We start from the raw sequence: 17629 nt of genomic DNA, 5'->3' as shown, positions 1-17629 counted from the left end.
GTGCTTAGCCAGAGGAGAAACTAGTTTTTAGGAAAATTGAATATAAGTTGCTAATAAGAAATATGACAAAGATTCAAAATACTCTATTAATTTATAATTTATAAAGTCACAGAATGATTTTAAATAGGAAAATAGAATCACTTACTATTTAAGTATACATGGCTGTTCTATTCTTATTTTAATAGATTCTTAGAAATATTTTCAAATACAATCTCATATTTTTAAAAATAAGCACTACAAACTAAAAAAAGAAACAACTTGAGTTAAGAGTACGGTTTATGCTGGAAGGTCTCAAATCTTTTGTGAAATAAAATATACAAAGAAATAATCTTGCCCTTCTAGTAACCCAAAGACATGAAGTTCACAACCTTTTTAGATGCAATCTAAGATTTTTGTTGATAAAGAAACTCCAACCCAAGCACCACCCTTTTGCAGAAACTTAACTGGTCTCACTCAGAAGACTTGGGTGGTTGGAAGAGAAGCTAAGAGAGAACCTAAAGATTATATAAGAATATGAGGGGCTGGAGCAGTGGCACAGTGGTAGGTCATTTTCCTTGCAAATGCTGTCCTTGGGTCCATCACCCAGAGATTCATATGGTCCCCCAGGACAGAAGGGATTTCTGAGCAAATAGCCAGGAGTAATCCCTAAGGGTCAATGGGTGTGGCCTCAAACCAAAAAACAAAAAATTAAAAGAAAAAAAAAGAGCATGAAAGGATCATCAGTTGTACAAGACTTTTTCTATAACAATGCCCAGATTAACTCCATTGTGTGCAAAGAACTCCAGACCCAGATAATTTGAAGAAAAAAAAAAACAGGAAAAAAAATTCTGAGATAATCTCCCTTTAGTTTATCAGCTTTTTCCTTTCTGGAGAAGCCTGTTTTCTTGTTACCACACCCTTTCTGTCTATTAACATTTCTCCAAATTTCTTTTATATAAACTAGTTTATTTCACTTAAAAAAAAAACTAAGAAAAACAATTTAAGATACTGTTGGGTGTACACTTAAATAGGAAAGGAGAAAGATAAAAAAATAAAAATGTAAGGAAAAGAGGCCAGTTCTCAACATTTCCTAACAGTTTAATGATTGTCAATGTGTTTATTATTTGTGTGTAACAATGTTAATCTCAAATACCTAAAAAGTAATAGGAAATAATGTCAAGTCATGGTCATTGCAAAAGATGTTACATGCCAATTGTAAGTAATTTGAGGTTTATCTATAAAGCATATGAAATGTCTTTATACTATAAAATGGTATATTTGTCATATAATAAATCTAGACCAGGCTGATAACATTTTAATGTACACAGGGATCTGGTATGAGTCTTCTTAAATAAGATCCAATCTGAGATTCTGTTTTTAATACACTGGCTCCTCAATGTCAATGATTTGAATTGAAGTCTACTTTTTATTCACTAATATTAGTTCTTAGATTCTCTTTAATATAGAGTATCCTTATCATATTGCCAAAATAAGATACTTTAAGACAGGAAAATAAAGCAAAGCTTACACGCATACACTCTCTACTTTTCCTTAAATATTTCTCATAAATTCTGTACTAGTCCTTGTCTATTTTGCCAGTCACTCACATGAAAGCAGAGTAGTTTGTGATTATATCGAGATAGATTAAGCTCAGTGTTTTCTTTTATATATACATTTATGCTCAAATTAGGTTTATAGAACATTATGAGAATAAAAGAAAACAGAGACTACTAAAACATACAACAAATTAAATAACAAAAAGAAGAAATTACCTAAATGAGTAAATTGTGAGAAATCAAAAGGTACTTAGATATAAAAAGGGACTTACCTATAAAAAAAGATATATGGAGAGTACTGAATGGCAAATTAATATAGAATAATTGCAGCATATCCCTTATTCTCTTGAAAAACCCTGAATATTGCTATCAGGTTTAAAAATTAGGAGATTATACTAGACCTAAGGAACAATAAATTTATTATTTGTAAGAAAGTAACAGAAGTAAGTTATTGACAGTACTAGGTGTGTCCTGAAATTTTCTTTTTTTTCTCCAACTATTAAATATAACTTAATTGTATTCCAACAAGTAGAGTACACCAATATAATTGAACAAAGAAATCAGGAAAATAATATTTTATTTCTTTTTAATATTATGGTAATTTAACTTTTATATATTATTTTATAAAGATTTAAGACAGAAACACTTTGTTTCTATATTTTGACGTAAGTAGCTAACCAAAATATAAAAGCCTTAAAAAGGTAGGTCAGTTTTTTTTTAACAGACTATGGAATCTTGCAAGTGAGTTAATCAGTTTTCTTATTTAACATTCAATTTCAGAACACTTTGTTTTTGCTGGATAATACCCCACTTCCACCAAAAAATGAGCAAAAACAAAGTGTTTTTTAAGAGAATAAGGGATATGCTGCAATTATTCTATATTAATTTGCCATTCAGTACTCTCCATATATCTTTTTTTATAGGTAAGTCCCTATACTAATATTTTTGAGTAAAAGAGGACATATATTTATTATAATTATTCCTTCTGTTCTGTATGTTTAAGATTCTTTATTCAATAAATAGAATTTGACTAGGATTAATAGGATTTAAAATACTGACTCTTTTTAAACTCCACATTCATAACACTAATACAAAAATAAAATGCATTATTTTAGTTATGGCAAATGATATTATTATTCAGTAATACTCCTTTTGCGATAAGGATATTTATAGCAGTATGTCATTAAAAGATTTCTGAAATGTACTCAAATGACATTTGAATAGCATAAAACATCAATAGTAGATTTCTCTGCAACATGAATACAATTTTATTTTTAGTATGTCCTATAAAGAAATCTTATTTAGAAATGTTTAGAAAATTATTTTTCCAAATAAAATAACTGAACGTCATTACTATCCACTTTTATTTTTTATTACTAAAATGAAATTCTAGAAAAGAGAGATCAAATATATATCCCCTTTTTCATATTTTTCTCAACTTAATTTATGATGGAAAAATAATTTAATTTTTTTCTGACATTGGGTCTAAAATGAATCCATAGACGTGGCTGTAGTCCGAATATAACCAAAGGCTCTCTAAATTTTAACTCAGTAGAATAATAGTAAAATTATACCTTAAATTTGGTTTTCTAGATTTCTCCTAATACATATATATATATGCATGTATTTATAAATAAGTCAATTAAATAAAATATTTTATTTGGCCATGTATTTTATCAAAAAATTTTGTATTTTTAATATAGCTTTAATACATGACATGTAATAAAATACCCAATCAGCAAAATGACCAAAAATACTATCATCTTGACTAATGTGTGAACGATAAATTTCTCTGAATGAAAAATTAATCAAGTATTTTAATATAGATTAACTAATTAATTTAAGCTCATTTTCATTTTATTTCAGTCGAGATAAGTTATTAATTATAACCATCAGTGAGCTAATGTAAAATTGCCCAGACCTATAATTTATTTCTAAAGTGATTACTTATTTCAAGTCTTGTCTTTTCTATATACTTTTTCTTAGGAAAATAAATATAGTCAAATGATCAAAAGTGGAAATTTTGCTAGTAATAAAAAATTAGTTCTATAATTATTCTACTGATTTAAAATCTAGAGAGCCTTTTGTTATACTTGAACCACAGCCACATCCATGGATTCTTTTTAGACCCAAATGTCAAAATTAGTAATAAATAAATAAATAATAAATAAATTACAGAAATTTATCAAACTTTTTGACATACTTAAATTCATTTTAATTCAATTAATTGAATTCAGAAGTTTATAATAAAATCACCAGTGTTCCATACCAAGTTTAAAAATTATATGATGATTTATATTATTCTGACATTTTCTGAGTATTATTATATGAAAACAGAATTTAGGTTAGAGACCTACATTTCTTTGCATTTACATTTTAGTAGAGAACTATATAATAATTACCAAGAGTGTAAGTTTCATTTGACAAGTAAAAATGACTAATAATAAAAAATCTATTTGTGCTAGAGAAGAGCCTATCAAAGAATGCCTTGGAGGTATTTTTGTTGTTGTTGTTTTGCCACACCCCATGAAGCTCAGAGGTTACTCTTGACTATGCACTCAGAAATCGCGCCTGGCTTGGGGGATCATATGGGACTCTGGGAATCGAACTGTGGTCCATCCTAGGTCAGCTGCATGCAAGACAAATGCCCTACTATTGCACCACTGCTCTGGCCCTGGAAAATTTTTTTAGTTTGCATTGAGGATACAAGACAAGATATTTTATATATACAGTGAGAAAAGGGAGATAATACATTGAGAATAAATTCTAAAATCTATATTGGTGGGAGAATGTGAGACTGTGGTCATTGTAGTTGTTTCTAGTTGCAACTATATTAGAAAAAGAAATTGAATGTAAAATATTAAAGGTAAGTTACCAATCAACTCTAGAAATATGCACTATCTGAATATAACAAAGATACCTTGATTATTTTTAATATAATTAAGAAACACATATAATTTGAAACACATGCTCTTAACATGCTCATAAATGCTTCCCTCTTATATTAGATAGTAATGTGTTTTCCATAAATTCATATATGCAACTGTAATGTAAACCACAATGTCAAAACTTATTAAAATGTGCTTATAGGCAATTTGCTAGATGGAATGGAAATAGGTGTGTGTTTGTGTGTGTGTGTGTGTGCGTGTGTGTGCGTGTATGTGTGTGTGAGCATTCATAGAAGGAAGTAGATACTAGTGAAGGGATTATATTGAAAGATTCTCTTATTGTAAACCAATCATGAATAACTCATTCATGATGAATTAATACAAATAATTACAGAAAATAATTATAGTATCAGAATATACTGCCTGAGTGTAAAATAGAATGTAACTAGTGATTAAAGGTTTTAGAAAATGTGGCAGAATTGAACAAGAGTACATACAATGTGATACTACAGAAGTTGTAGTTCTGATACTTAATGATTGATAGTGACCAACATACAGTTCCCAGTCAAGTGCTTTATTGTTTTAGATTTGGCCTCTTATCATAACACATTTTTTGGAGAAAGGAGAATAAATTAAACTTGCACAAACTGAATTTGAAAGTGAAATATACTTTCTGATTAAATGATAGCTGATGACGTGAATTGAGAGATTAAAAAAATGGGTCACATAGACTGAAGATCTAAAAGAAGAAACTTTTGACATAAAGGTGTTATCTTAGATGAGAAAGTAAAGAGGGTGTCAAGAAAAGAAGGCATCCTCCTTGAAGATGCCTGTAGTATCAATGTCATGGAGTGTTTTACCTACATGTTGTTCTATATAATTTATGAATTCAGCTCTATTATCAAGATATTTAAAACATTTAGATTGGACCTTTGTGTATGGTATTAGATGGAGGTATGATTTTTGCATTTTTGCATGTGGGTGACCATTTGTCTCAACACCACTTCCAAACAAGTAGAAGGGGACATAAATAGATGGGACTATATTAAGCTGAGAAGTTTCTGCACCTCTAACGAAATAGTGACTAAGAAACAAAGGCCAGCCAAAAAACGGGAGAAACTATTTACCCAACATCTATCTGGCAAGGGGCTAATATCTAAGATACACAAAGTACTGACAGAACTTAACAAGAAAAAAATCATCTAACCCCATCAAAAAATGGGGATCTACAAATGCCCCAAAGACACATTTAAAAATGTTCCACAACACTAATAATAAGTGAAGTGCAAATCAAAACAACAATGTAGTCCCATCTTACGCCACAGAGATGGGCAAACATCATAAAGAATAAGAACAATAAATGGGGGCCGGAGAGATAACATGGAGGTAAGATGCTTGCCTTGCATGCAGAAGGACAGTGGTTTGAATCCCGACATCCCATATGGTCCCCGAGCCTGCCAGGCGCAATTTCTGAGCTTTAAGCCAGGAGTAACTCCTGAGCGCTGCTGGTTGTGACCCCCCCCCCAAAAAAAAACAAAAAACAAAAAACAAAAACAAAAACAAAAAAAGAACAATAACTCTGACGGATATGTGGGGAGAAAGGAACTCTTATTCACTGCAGCTGGGAATGCTGCTAGTCCAGCCTTTATAGAAACAATATGGAGATTCCTCAAAAAAAGTAGACATTGAGTTCCCATATGATCCAGGTATAACACCCCTAAGGTTATATGTTAGGAATAGTAAAACACAATACAAGAATGCCTTCTGCACACCTATATTTATTGCAGCTCTGTTTAAAATAACCAGAATCTGGAAACAACCCAGATGCCCAACAACAGATGTGTGATTAAAGAAACTATGGTAAATATACACAATGGAATAATATGCAGCTGTCAGAAGAGATGAAGTCATGAAATTTTCCTATACAAGGATGGACATTGAAACTATTATGCTGAGTGAAATAAGTCATAGGAAGAGAGATAGACATATAATCTCATAGCTTCATTCATTTATGGGTTTTGAGAAAGGAAAAGAACATTCTTGTAGTGGTACAAGAGAGGAGATGAGGGTAGATCATGGTTTGAAGTTTTTCACAAAGGGTGGTGAGTGCAGTTAGAGAAATAACTACACTACAAACTATTATAGCAAGGCTGGTGAGTGAGAGAGGTACATTGCCTGTCTTGCGTGTGAGCAGAAGGGTTGGAGGTTGGAGAAAGGGGTCATTGTTGATGGGAATGTAGCACAGATGATGTGATTGAGGCATTTTTGTAATTTTGAAATTATTTGAAATAATTTAATAATTAAAGGAAAGAAAAGCATGCAGACCATTCTTGTTTTCCTTTTTGAGCACCAAACCTTTCTTATCTTCTTATGGGTATGCCCATAATATTTGATTCCTAAAACACATAAAAATTTTCAGATTCATGCTTATTGTAAGGGAATCTCATATACCTTGACGACTGTATTTTACTTCTATTAACTCCATTAAACACTTAAATTTATGAGTGTGATTTTAACCTAGACTGGCTTTGGATATAGATTGTAGATATTCTTTTGTCTTTTTATTGTTCTTGTTTTCCAATTTTTCTTTGTTTTATGACTTTCTTTATTCTATCAGTTGTTCCTAATTATCCAGGTGTCATCATTTATAGTGTTGTTAATGATAGTTTTTTAAGAATACAAAGTTCTAATGTCATACCCTCTGCCTGTGTCTGTTTCACATTGTTCCATAGTATCTGTTTTCATAATGCAGTTAAAAATATAATGTTTATTTCAATTGACTCACACTCATAAAACAATAGTTTTCAGTTCATTTTTATATCAGATATGGTTTTTACTTAAAGAGAGAAATTATAAAAATATTACATAATACATGCTGGTGATTAGTTCTTCCGAAGAAGGTTTATTTGTTCCTGCTACTTAACTAAGACTCCTACATGTAATTCTTTTATTTGTCAATTCCCAATGAACACTGCATATAATTTAAATACCACACCTGGGTATGGTTAGACCTTTGGGCAATAAATCTAAGTTTATATATTTTCTGCTAAGTGGCACCAGGAGAGACTAATTTTGTTAGAGTACATTTGCTAGTGGCTTATTCATTATGTACCCACTTATGCTAAGAAGTAATTTTATTCAAAAACAGTGATGACTAATTCTATATTGCAGTCCCTTTATAATGAGTAGTTTTAATTCCAATTTAATAAAATTGTGATCCTTTTAGTTACTTTGGTTCTAAAATAACCAGGTCAATTTCCACTGTAGTTTTATATTTTTGTTCATTTTTTACTTTAATACATTACTTTACTGTAAGCTCGCATATATTTCTAGGACTGAGGGATAGTAAAATATGATTTGTGGGAGTGATAAAATTATTATCTATTAAATTATAATTGCATATCTTATGTAAAGGACCACATAATTTTGTTCAAGACTTTGATTTCATTCAGCGGTGCTCAGGAATTGCTCCTCTTCTGTTCTCAGGGTTTACTCATTATGGTGGTTGGGGATCTCAAAATAATGTGGGCAGATTGAACTGATAGTTCCTTTCAGACCCACTGTACTAACTATGATTACAACAAATAAGTTGTAATTAACTTTAAAAAAAGTTAACAATAGCATTATTTCAAAATGTACAGCAAATTGATATCTCAACTATCTTGTCATTGTTCTAGTTCATACTCATTTATTTTGTGACAAAGATACACACCTTTTCTTCTTCTTCCTGTTGACTTTGTATACCTCATTTTAAGGAATATTTCAGTATCTGATAAAATGAAGCTTTATAATAATACTATATGACTTGTTATTATTAAACCAATTTTAATGATGTGGAATACTTTTTTGTTGTCTAATCTCAAGGAATGTGTAGATCGATTTCTGAATGTAGATAACCTGAGGCTGAATTTTGTTTTGTTTTATGTTTGTTTAGTTGGTTGGTTGGCTGGTTTCTTTTTTCGGGGGTTGTCACACTGTGCAGTTCTCAGGGTTTACTCTCGGCAGGCTCAGGGGACCTAGGATTGAATTTGAGTCAGTTGGATACAATGAAAACACCCTACGCACTAGGCTATCTCGCCAGCCCCTGAATTTGTTTTGTTGGCAAAGGAATCTCATAACTGATTTTTGAATTCTGAAGTTGTCTACTAATAAAAATATAACAATATAATAGTTACAATTTTTGGTCATATTTTAAATAATTTTTATTACTATATACAGGATGCCTTATAAGTAGGAAATTCCCTTTAGAGAACATGATTATTTTATAGCACATGACTTAACCATTTTTACTAAAATCATAGGATGAATTTTTAATTGTAATTAATTGTTATTCAAATATTTCTTTTCAGCTATTCTTCAAGTGACAATTTCACTTAGCAAAGTAGAGCTAAGTGTAGGTGAATCTAAATTCTTCACATGTACTGGTATGTATTTCTATATATATCTTCATATTATATGTCATTATTAAATTATTATACATAGAGTCAATTTGTGCAGCTAAATTTTAGTGCTATAAAATAAAACCATATATTTTTATTTATAATTATTAAAATATTATGAATGTTTTAAAATAAGCTTGTTTTTAACAATGTATTCTATCACTGCTAGTTTTGAATTAATAATATTTTAAAATTAAGTAAATTATTTTAATACAACTTATCAAATACAATGCACACAAAATATTTAAATATATTTAAATGTAACCCCTATTTAAATATTAATGATAGAATAAATATAAACAGTATAAATATGCAAAAGACAAATTAGATATACATTTTATATTACTGTTAGAAGAAAATATTTGGAGACTAAAATATTGAAAAACATTAAAAAGCAATTTATTTCAATATTAGATATTTTAAGATCTTTGTTTCAATAATGTATCTATTATGATACTTTTTGAAAAATTACATGATTCTTTCTTTTTCCTATTTTGGCTTTTGGGTCACTTCCACTGGCCCTCAAGCATTAATCTTGGAAGAGAAATCACTCCTTTCAGGGTCAGGGGACCATTTGGATGTCAGGATTTGAATCCAGGTCTGCCACATGGAAGCAAAGGCAAGGCAAAACAGAATTCTTATTCGATCTGATCATGCACTTGCAAAATTCTTTCAAAATACAGTTAAATACTCAAGCATCATATCCCAATTAAACTTACTATATCAAACCCAAATAAACAATTTTACTTCTATTTTAGATTCATCATAATTATTTTATCCATATGAAATTTTAATATTTACATATATTTGATTCATTTTTTAATTTCTTTTTAAAATAGATCAAATTTATTTTTCCTGATTATATATAAGCAATTATGAATTGAATTAAAATATGCCCCTGTGACATAATTTTTTATAGTTGGCTCAAAGAGTACTGAATCATTTAAATTATTAAAATTAAAGTAAAAATTATAGTGTACATAGATATGTTTATGATAATTAAGAATGTATCATTTTCTATGTAAAACATTCACCAGGATCATCATAAATTTGCCCTTTTTGAAGTGTTTAGGTTGTCTATCAATGCATGCTTTTGTATGTAAACAAATTCAAATCATGCAAATCATTTGTCCCTGGAGCTGTGATTTACAATAGGTCTCTGTTCCTAAATAATGTCACATGTATTATATGAACAAATAAGCATTCAAAAGCCTTGAAAGATAGCTCAGTGGAGTGAGTGCATACTTTGTTTGCTGAAGTCTACTTTCCACTTACTAGCTCCCTAGAACACTATTCAAAAAAGTCCTGAGCAATGAACAGGGAGTAGTACCCAGAATTATTGGGTCTAAACCCACATCAAAAAGCAAAGCAAACAAATAAACAAAAACTAACCAACTAAATACACATTCCCAACTCAGGTATATTATGTAATCAAGGAATAATGACATAGTTTTTGATGATTAGCTGCATGGGGGACTTCAAAAAACATATTGAGTAGGTCTGGAGCTACACTGTTGATCCTCAACCAAAGAAATTGACCATTCATTGAAAGGCCCCAAAGGTGATCAGTTTGCACATTGAGATGATGAGTGTAGAGAGTCCACTCTGCTAGCATGAAGAGTTGTCTAGGGACACAATTAGAAGTGCATTGGTTCTTTAGTATTGTTCCTATTGATGCACATACCATGTGGTGACAGGATTTGAATTCATTTTGCATGCATGCTGATCATCTGCCCTAACCACTTCACTAATTTCTTTCTCCATTTTCAATGACATTCAAAATAAAACTGCATTTCTGTTATAGAATTCTGATAATTTTTCTATATTTATGTAATTTAATATATAATTTTAATCTATAAATTAACAATTAAATGAAACAGTACAGTTTTTTCCTTAGAATATTTATATCAGGCCAAAGAGATAGTACCTACTTGTACATATACATACATAAAAGTATGTGCATATATAAAAGGTAATATACTTGCTCTGTACATAGCTATACAAAGTTTGATACCTACAGCACAGAAGATTCTTTTTTTTTTTTTTTTTGTGGTTTTTGGGTCACTCCCGGCAGTGCTTAGGGGTTACTCCTGGCTCCATGCTCAGAAATTGCTCCTGGCAGGCACGGGGGACCATATGGGACGCTGGGATTCGAACCGATGACCTCTTGCATGAAAGGCAAACGCCTTACCTCCATGCTATCTCTCCAGCCCCAGCACAGAAGATTCTAAGCATCATTGGGAGTGTTCCCTGAGCCCAGAACCATGAGTTTAATCTTGAGCATTGCTGAATATTGCTTACAACAGCATTTCATAAAAGTTATATAATATAAAAAATTTTACTATTATCACAGAAGAGGCCTTATCTTAAATGTACAAGTAAAACAATCTAAAATAAAGATGTGATTAATTATAATACTTGAAAAACCTTTTCTACTATGTGGATGTCTATTTTGATCAAATATTTCTTAGATCCTAAACCATGCTTATAAAATTCAGTATTATCATGTCTTATCTTTATATGAATATACTCCACTGTGCTCAGAGAGTACTCCTAGCCCTGCACTCTGGGATCACTCCTGGAAGTTTGCATGAACCATATGTTATTCTGAGGATAAACCCAGTCAGCCATATGCAAGGCAGATGTCTTACTTGCTGTCTAATATATCTGGTCCTCTGAAATTTGAATTCCTGAAAATTAACCTAGAAAGTGATTTGATTAAAATTATACTTTCAGAACAAAATAGGTATCCATATAAAATTATTGTTATACTTAAATTTTAAACTTTAACAACATTTATTAATGTCCTGAAGTCCTATCTTATTAACAAAACAACAGAATAGTTTTATTAGTATTTATTACTTATACCAGAAAAAAAAAGAGAATCATAACTGCCTTGCAAAAATGCAAAGTAAATTCTAAGTGATATAAATGGGATTTTATATTATATAATTAAGTGTTAAAATATTTTAGACTATCCTAATATTGATTATAATTATGTTTTTACACTTTAAAGTTACATTTACAAATAATTCTTTTGTAGGATATACACAACTCTTTGGAAGGGATAACTTGAAAAATACCTATATAAAATGATTTATCCAATATCTAATTCTATTTTACATTTCTACCTAAAAAGTAAAGATAACATAATGATAATTATTAAAATTTAATTAAACTAATATATATTTTTGCTCGAGCACGTCTAAGTTTATATGAAAAGAATAATGTGTTTACAAAGTCACTTATTGAGGGAATTAAAAAGGAAACATTTTGTCCAAATAGATCCTACAGATGTTAGTTAATTTCTCCATATCCTCTTGATACTTGGAGTTAATAGTCTGATTTTGGTTTCACAAATTCTATCTCAAGTTGGTTGAATATATCCTTTTGATATCTAAAAGCAAATAGGGAGTTTTAGCATTTATGAAGACTATACCTTAGATTCTGAATTAGAAACAAAATAAAGGTTTATTCTGAAATTATTTGGTTATAATATTTGCTTTTATCAAATTATTTTATTGCATTCTATTTATATGATTTAAACGTTAACACAACCTCAATATGATTACCTTATTTAAATCTGTATGAACGAGATTAATGTTTATTTTTAAAAATGTTATTGGTTTTACATGGGAATTTAATAACTTGAAAATTAATAATCATATTTGCCAAAGTTACAAGTTAATCAGTAAAGTATTTACATTTGTAATAGCTTTTTAAAAGAAAATTATGTTACCTGAATCTAGCTAGATAGTGAACGCATAAAAATGTATTTGTAATCATGTTCTTTTCCTATCCATCTATCTAGTAGAATTTAGTTTTAAGTACCCTATGCAGTTTTTACTGCTTATGTATAGAGATTATCTTTTGATTGCTATCATAAAATCTACTAACATAACTAAAAACCAGACTGAAAAGTTTCTATGGAAGTTTTAGATTTTGCTTTCTCAAAACGGATCGAATCCTTTATGTTGAATACATAAAATGAACATTTGTGGTGACATTTGTGTTTACTTTCAATTTTGTAAGACTTTGAGTTCCAGTTCTCCTTATTTACATTCTGTTCTAAATTGCTGCATGTTGTTTCATACTAGTAAATATTTCTGTCAAAACAAATTCTCCAAACATATTTTCAGACATATTTTCCCTGACACTTTGCAGCTATTGGAGAACCTGAGAGTATAGATTGGTACAATCCTCAAGGAGAGAAGATAATATCAACACAGCGGGTAGCGATACAAAAAGAAGGTGTAAGGTCAAGATTAACCATCTATAATGCAAATATAGAAGATGCAGGGATTTATCGTTGTCAAGCAACAGATGCCAATGGACAGACACAAGAAGCTACAGTTGTTTTGGAAATTTATCGTAAGTGATTTTTTTGCTCATTGAAAAGATTTTCTATTATATTTTACTTTGTTTAAAGAAAATGTATCATATAGTTGCCATAGTTAACTATAATACATTTGTTTTAGATAAGTGATAGTAACATTATTTAAAAAAGGATAAATATATATATATATTTGGTTTTGGGCCACACCCGGCGATGCTCAGGGGTTACTCCTGGCTGTCTGCTCAGAAATAGCTCCTGGCAGGCACAGGGGACCATATGAGACACCGGGATTCGAACCAACCACCTTTGGTCCTGGATCGGCTGCTTGCAAGGCAAACGCCGCTGTGCTATCTCTCCGGGCCAGAAATAAATTTTTTAAAAATGGAAGAAAAAAAAATTTTATGAGAGAAAAAAGTACAATTGCAAGCTAATTCCCAGTGATGCCATTAATACAATGGCAGGAAGTTTAAGCTTCTGTTAGCTGTGTATTCTGTTAAATATTGTGTTCCTATAGGGATAACAGCATCAAACAAAATAAATTGTCCATGAATTCAAAGAACTATTACTTATACTGTGGTTTTATGGAGTATGTTCTATGCTGTCAAGCCTCCTAGACGAAAGATAATGTAAGGGGAGAGTATACGCACTTATTCTAAAAAGTCCTGGTGATATCAGTGTACTTCAAGTTTGGTCATAATGGTGTCTTTGATGAGAATCGCTGAGAAGTGAGGTAGGGCCAAGTCAAATTGGTAATTCTGTTTGATGGATGCAGCAGTCATGATTTTGGCACGGTTGGGCTTTGGCATTCCCTCTACTCCAAAGTTTGCCAGATTTATGCTGCATAGCTGATGTACCGATTATTTTTCATGGCTTGGTTTACAATGTGAGTTTACTTATCTGGCCCAGAGCTAATAGGACGACTGTTTTCACGAGCATCTGAAATTGTATTTTCTTATATAAATTCAGGGTTAGAACGCAGAAAAATAGTTCAGGAGCCGACATTCATACAGGAGACCCAGTTTCAATCCCCAAGTATTATATGGTTATCATGGAACCTCCAAGAAGCATATGCTAAGCAGAGAGCCAAGAGAATTATTGCCAGAGCAGTGGCACAAGCGGTAGGGCATTTGCCTTGCACACACTTACATGGGACAGACCATGGTTCAATCCCTGATGTTCCATATGCCCCCAAGCCAGGAGCAATTTCTGAGTGCATAGCCTGTGAGCGTCACCAAGTGTGGCCCCAAAACCAAAAAATAAAAAAATTAAACATCACAAATTGATAGCTCTTCATTATTGTTTGTTTTGTTTTTATAATTTGAGAAATAGAATATTTAGATAAAAATTAAAAATAACATTACCAGAGTAGTAATTGGAAAAATTTTAGATCATTTTATTTATTCTATTTATTTATTTATCTACCCTATTTATGTCTAATTATTCTATTTATTTATTCTAATGTTTTTTTCTCCTGCTAGTTTAAATAATGTCATGATTATTATGATCATGATGCCTACATTACAATTTTTATAAATTATTATAATAGACTATAAAAACATTAAGTTGAAATGAAAATTTCCTGGGACAGTATTTGAAAATATTTTCTTTGTTATAAATTATCAAAGTTGAACCCCTGTATTTTTTAAGAGTTAAAAATGTTATTTTTTTCTCTTATGTCTAAATATTATTTGGGGGCCAGAGCAATAGCAGAGCAGGTAGGTTTCTTTGCCTTGCATCTGACTGACCTAAATTCTATCTCTGGTATCCCTTAAAGTCCCATAACCCTGCTGGGAGTAATTTCTGTGTACAGAACCAGGAGTAATTTCTGAACATCACCAATTGTGGCCCAAAATTTAAACAAAAAATTAAAAAAGAATATTTAATGTTCTGTATATTTTTCATCAAATATGAATACCTATATCAATACAGTTGATCAATTTTATTAATGTTTGCTTCATAGCAAACTTAATTCTGTCATAAAAATTCAGTGCAAATAAAACAAAATGCCACTTGGTGCTTATAGTTTAATATATGCAGCTAAAGACTTTAGCAAGAAAAGCATGCATAGAGATATAATATCTATACAATTACATAAAAGAGCAATTAATTGGGTCAGAGAGATAGAAATTTAAAGTGGGGTTGGATATGATTATTTTGTATGTGGAGAATAAGAAACTTGAAAATAATTAAGAGAATGCTAATGCCCTGGAACAAAAAAAATAGTTTTGGAGTTTTGTGGAGTTCTTTAAACTACAGAGATTGATTTAAAAAAATAAAATTTGATTTAAAATTTTGAGGCTAATTTTGGTTCATAGAGTAATTAATTGGGTACTTAAAGATGTACAGCTGTTTTTTATGAGGTTGGACGTTACGTCATACAAAGTTTGATGGTCAGGTTTAATGATATACGGTCTTCAACCTGCTTAATAATTTTATTATGATATCAATATCAAAGAATCTACAACTCTGGAAGAAGTAAATGATGTTCTTTTTCTGGTTTGATTTTCTTTCTTGGTACAGAAAAACTTACTTTCAGAGAAGTGGTTTCACCACAAGAATTCAAGCAAGGAGAAGATGCAGAAGTGGTTTGCCGAGTTAGCAGTTCACCTGCACCTATTGTCAGCTGGTTGTATCATAATGAGGAAGTCACCGCTATTTCCGACAGTTAGTATTTTGGTAACTCCATAAATTATATGTTCTAATAATAATGCAGATCTTTAATAAATATCTTCATTAACTCATGCAAATAAAGTAATGGGAATTGTAGATTCTGAGTAGCAAGCAATTTGTTTAAAGCATTGAGCTAGGGCATAGTTAAAGCGGGACCTGAGAACAAATTTAGTCCTATTGTTTGAGCAAGTTATCAGAATACAGCAAAACTCAGGGGCCTGAGTGATAGCGCAGTGGTAGGGCATTTGCCTTGCACGTGGCTGATCTAGGACGGACCTGCGTGGATCCCTGACATCCTATATGGTCCCAGAGCCAGGAGCGATTTCTGAGCGCATAGCCAAGAATAACCACTTAGAGTCACTGGGTGTGGCCCCAAACCAAAACCAAACAAAATAATCAAAGAATACAGCAAAGCCCAGTATTGGTTTGTAGAGATAGCAATTAATTGTAACCCATTATGATCACAATAAAAAAATTTAAAATAAATAAAGCAAAATAAAAAGATAGCAATTAATTAGCCGCTGTGAAATATAGTTTGGCCTATAACACACAAAGCACTGTTCTGAAGACTTACTGAACAAAGTTTGTTGATCTGTGTTTTATCCAGGTAAAAGTTACACTAGAAATAGTACTAAATATTATGTAAATAAAGCAATATTTATCATACATTTGAATTTGATACTTATAATTCAAACATGATCTCATAGTTGCTACATCTAAACATATAGGAATTATGTTTATTATCCAGACATTTTTTTCATAAACACTTATGTAATCTAAATATTATGGTAAAATGATTATTGAAAACAGAAAGTATATCATTCAAATTGACTTCATGATATTTTTTTAAATTTATTTAAACACCTTAATTACATACATGATTGTGTTTGGGTTTCAGTCATGTAAAGAACACCACCCATCACCAGTGCAACATTCCCATCACCAATGTCCCAAGTCTCCCTTCGCCCCACCCGACCCCCGCCTCATGATTTTGATTCAGAGATAGGTAAAATTTCTGAGTAATATGACATTTGATACTTAATGCATAATTAACTTGTATTAATTTGTATTACCATTGTTCACTAGAAGCTTTTCAATTTAGAATATATTTAAACAAAAATTGGTACAAAATAATTAAATATTTTAAAATAATTTCATTTTGGGATGATTCCATTTTGTGTTTCTATAAAACTGAAATTTCCACAGCATAAATTAAAGAGTTGAAAGAACTTACTTTTTGAGTAAGTAGGAAGAACATATAAAAATTGTGTTTATCAATCATGTATGTAATCAAGGTGTTTAAATAAAATATAAAAAATTAAATAAAAATGTGTTTATAAGTCACTTTTTAAAATACAAGACTATTTCAGGATGTAGCACATACAATACAAAATAGGTGTACTTTAGTAATTGACAAAAAATATGTGTTTCTTTTTTAATTGGGCCACACTTGTTGACACTCAGGCTATTCACTCAGAAATCACTCCTGGCTTGGGGACCTCATGGGACACCAGGGGATTGAACCATGGTCCATCCTTAAGTTAGTGCATGCAAGGCAAACACTCTAATGCTTGCATCATCGCTCTGGCCCCTAATTATTTTATTTTATAAAAAGACATTAAATTCATGATATACATGCTTTTTATCATATCTGCTTTATATTTTACCATTTTGAGTAAAATTGTGCAATATATTTTCATCTTTTCTTCTCAATAATAAAGGTAGCTTTTTGTCACAATTATGTGGCGATGTCTAAATATT

The 17629-nt window shown here is 30.8% G+C and overlaps 1 protein-coding gene across 2 annotated transcripts in view; it reads left to right on the top strand.

Moving 5' to 3' along the window:
• Positions 1 to 17629, top strand: part of NCAM2 (neural cell adhesion molecule 2) — a 424349-nt gene that overhangs the window by 242036 nt on the left and 164684 nt on the right. For both annotated transcript variants that reach the window (XM_049785726.1, XM_049785727.1), the window contains exons 2-4: positions 8773 to 8847; positions 13027 to 13233; positions 15719 to 15862. In XM_049785726.1, coding sequence (XP_049641683.1) covers positions 8773 to 8847; positions 13027 to 13233; positions 15719 to 15862 — 426 coding nt within the window. The remainder of the gene's footprint in view (positions 1 to 8772; positions 8848 to 13026; positions 13234 to 15718; positions 15863 to 17629) is intronic.

This window comes from Suncus etruscus, chromosome 13, assembly GCF_024139225.1.
Source record: "Suncus etruscus isolate mSunEtr1 chromosome 13, mSunEtr1.pri.cur, whole genome shotgun sequence".
In the NCBI taxonomy this organism is placed as follows: Eukaryota; Metazoa; Chordata; class Mammalia; order Eulipotyphla; family Soricidae; genus Suncus; species Suncus etruscus.
This window is presented reverse-complemented; position numbering and strand designations above follow the sequence as displayed.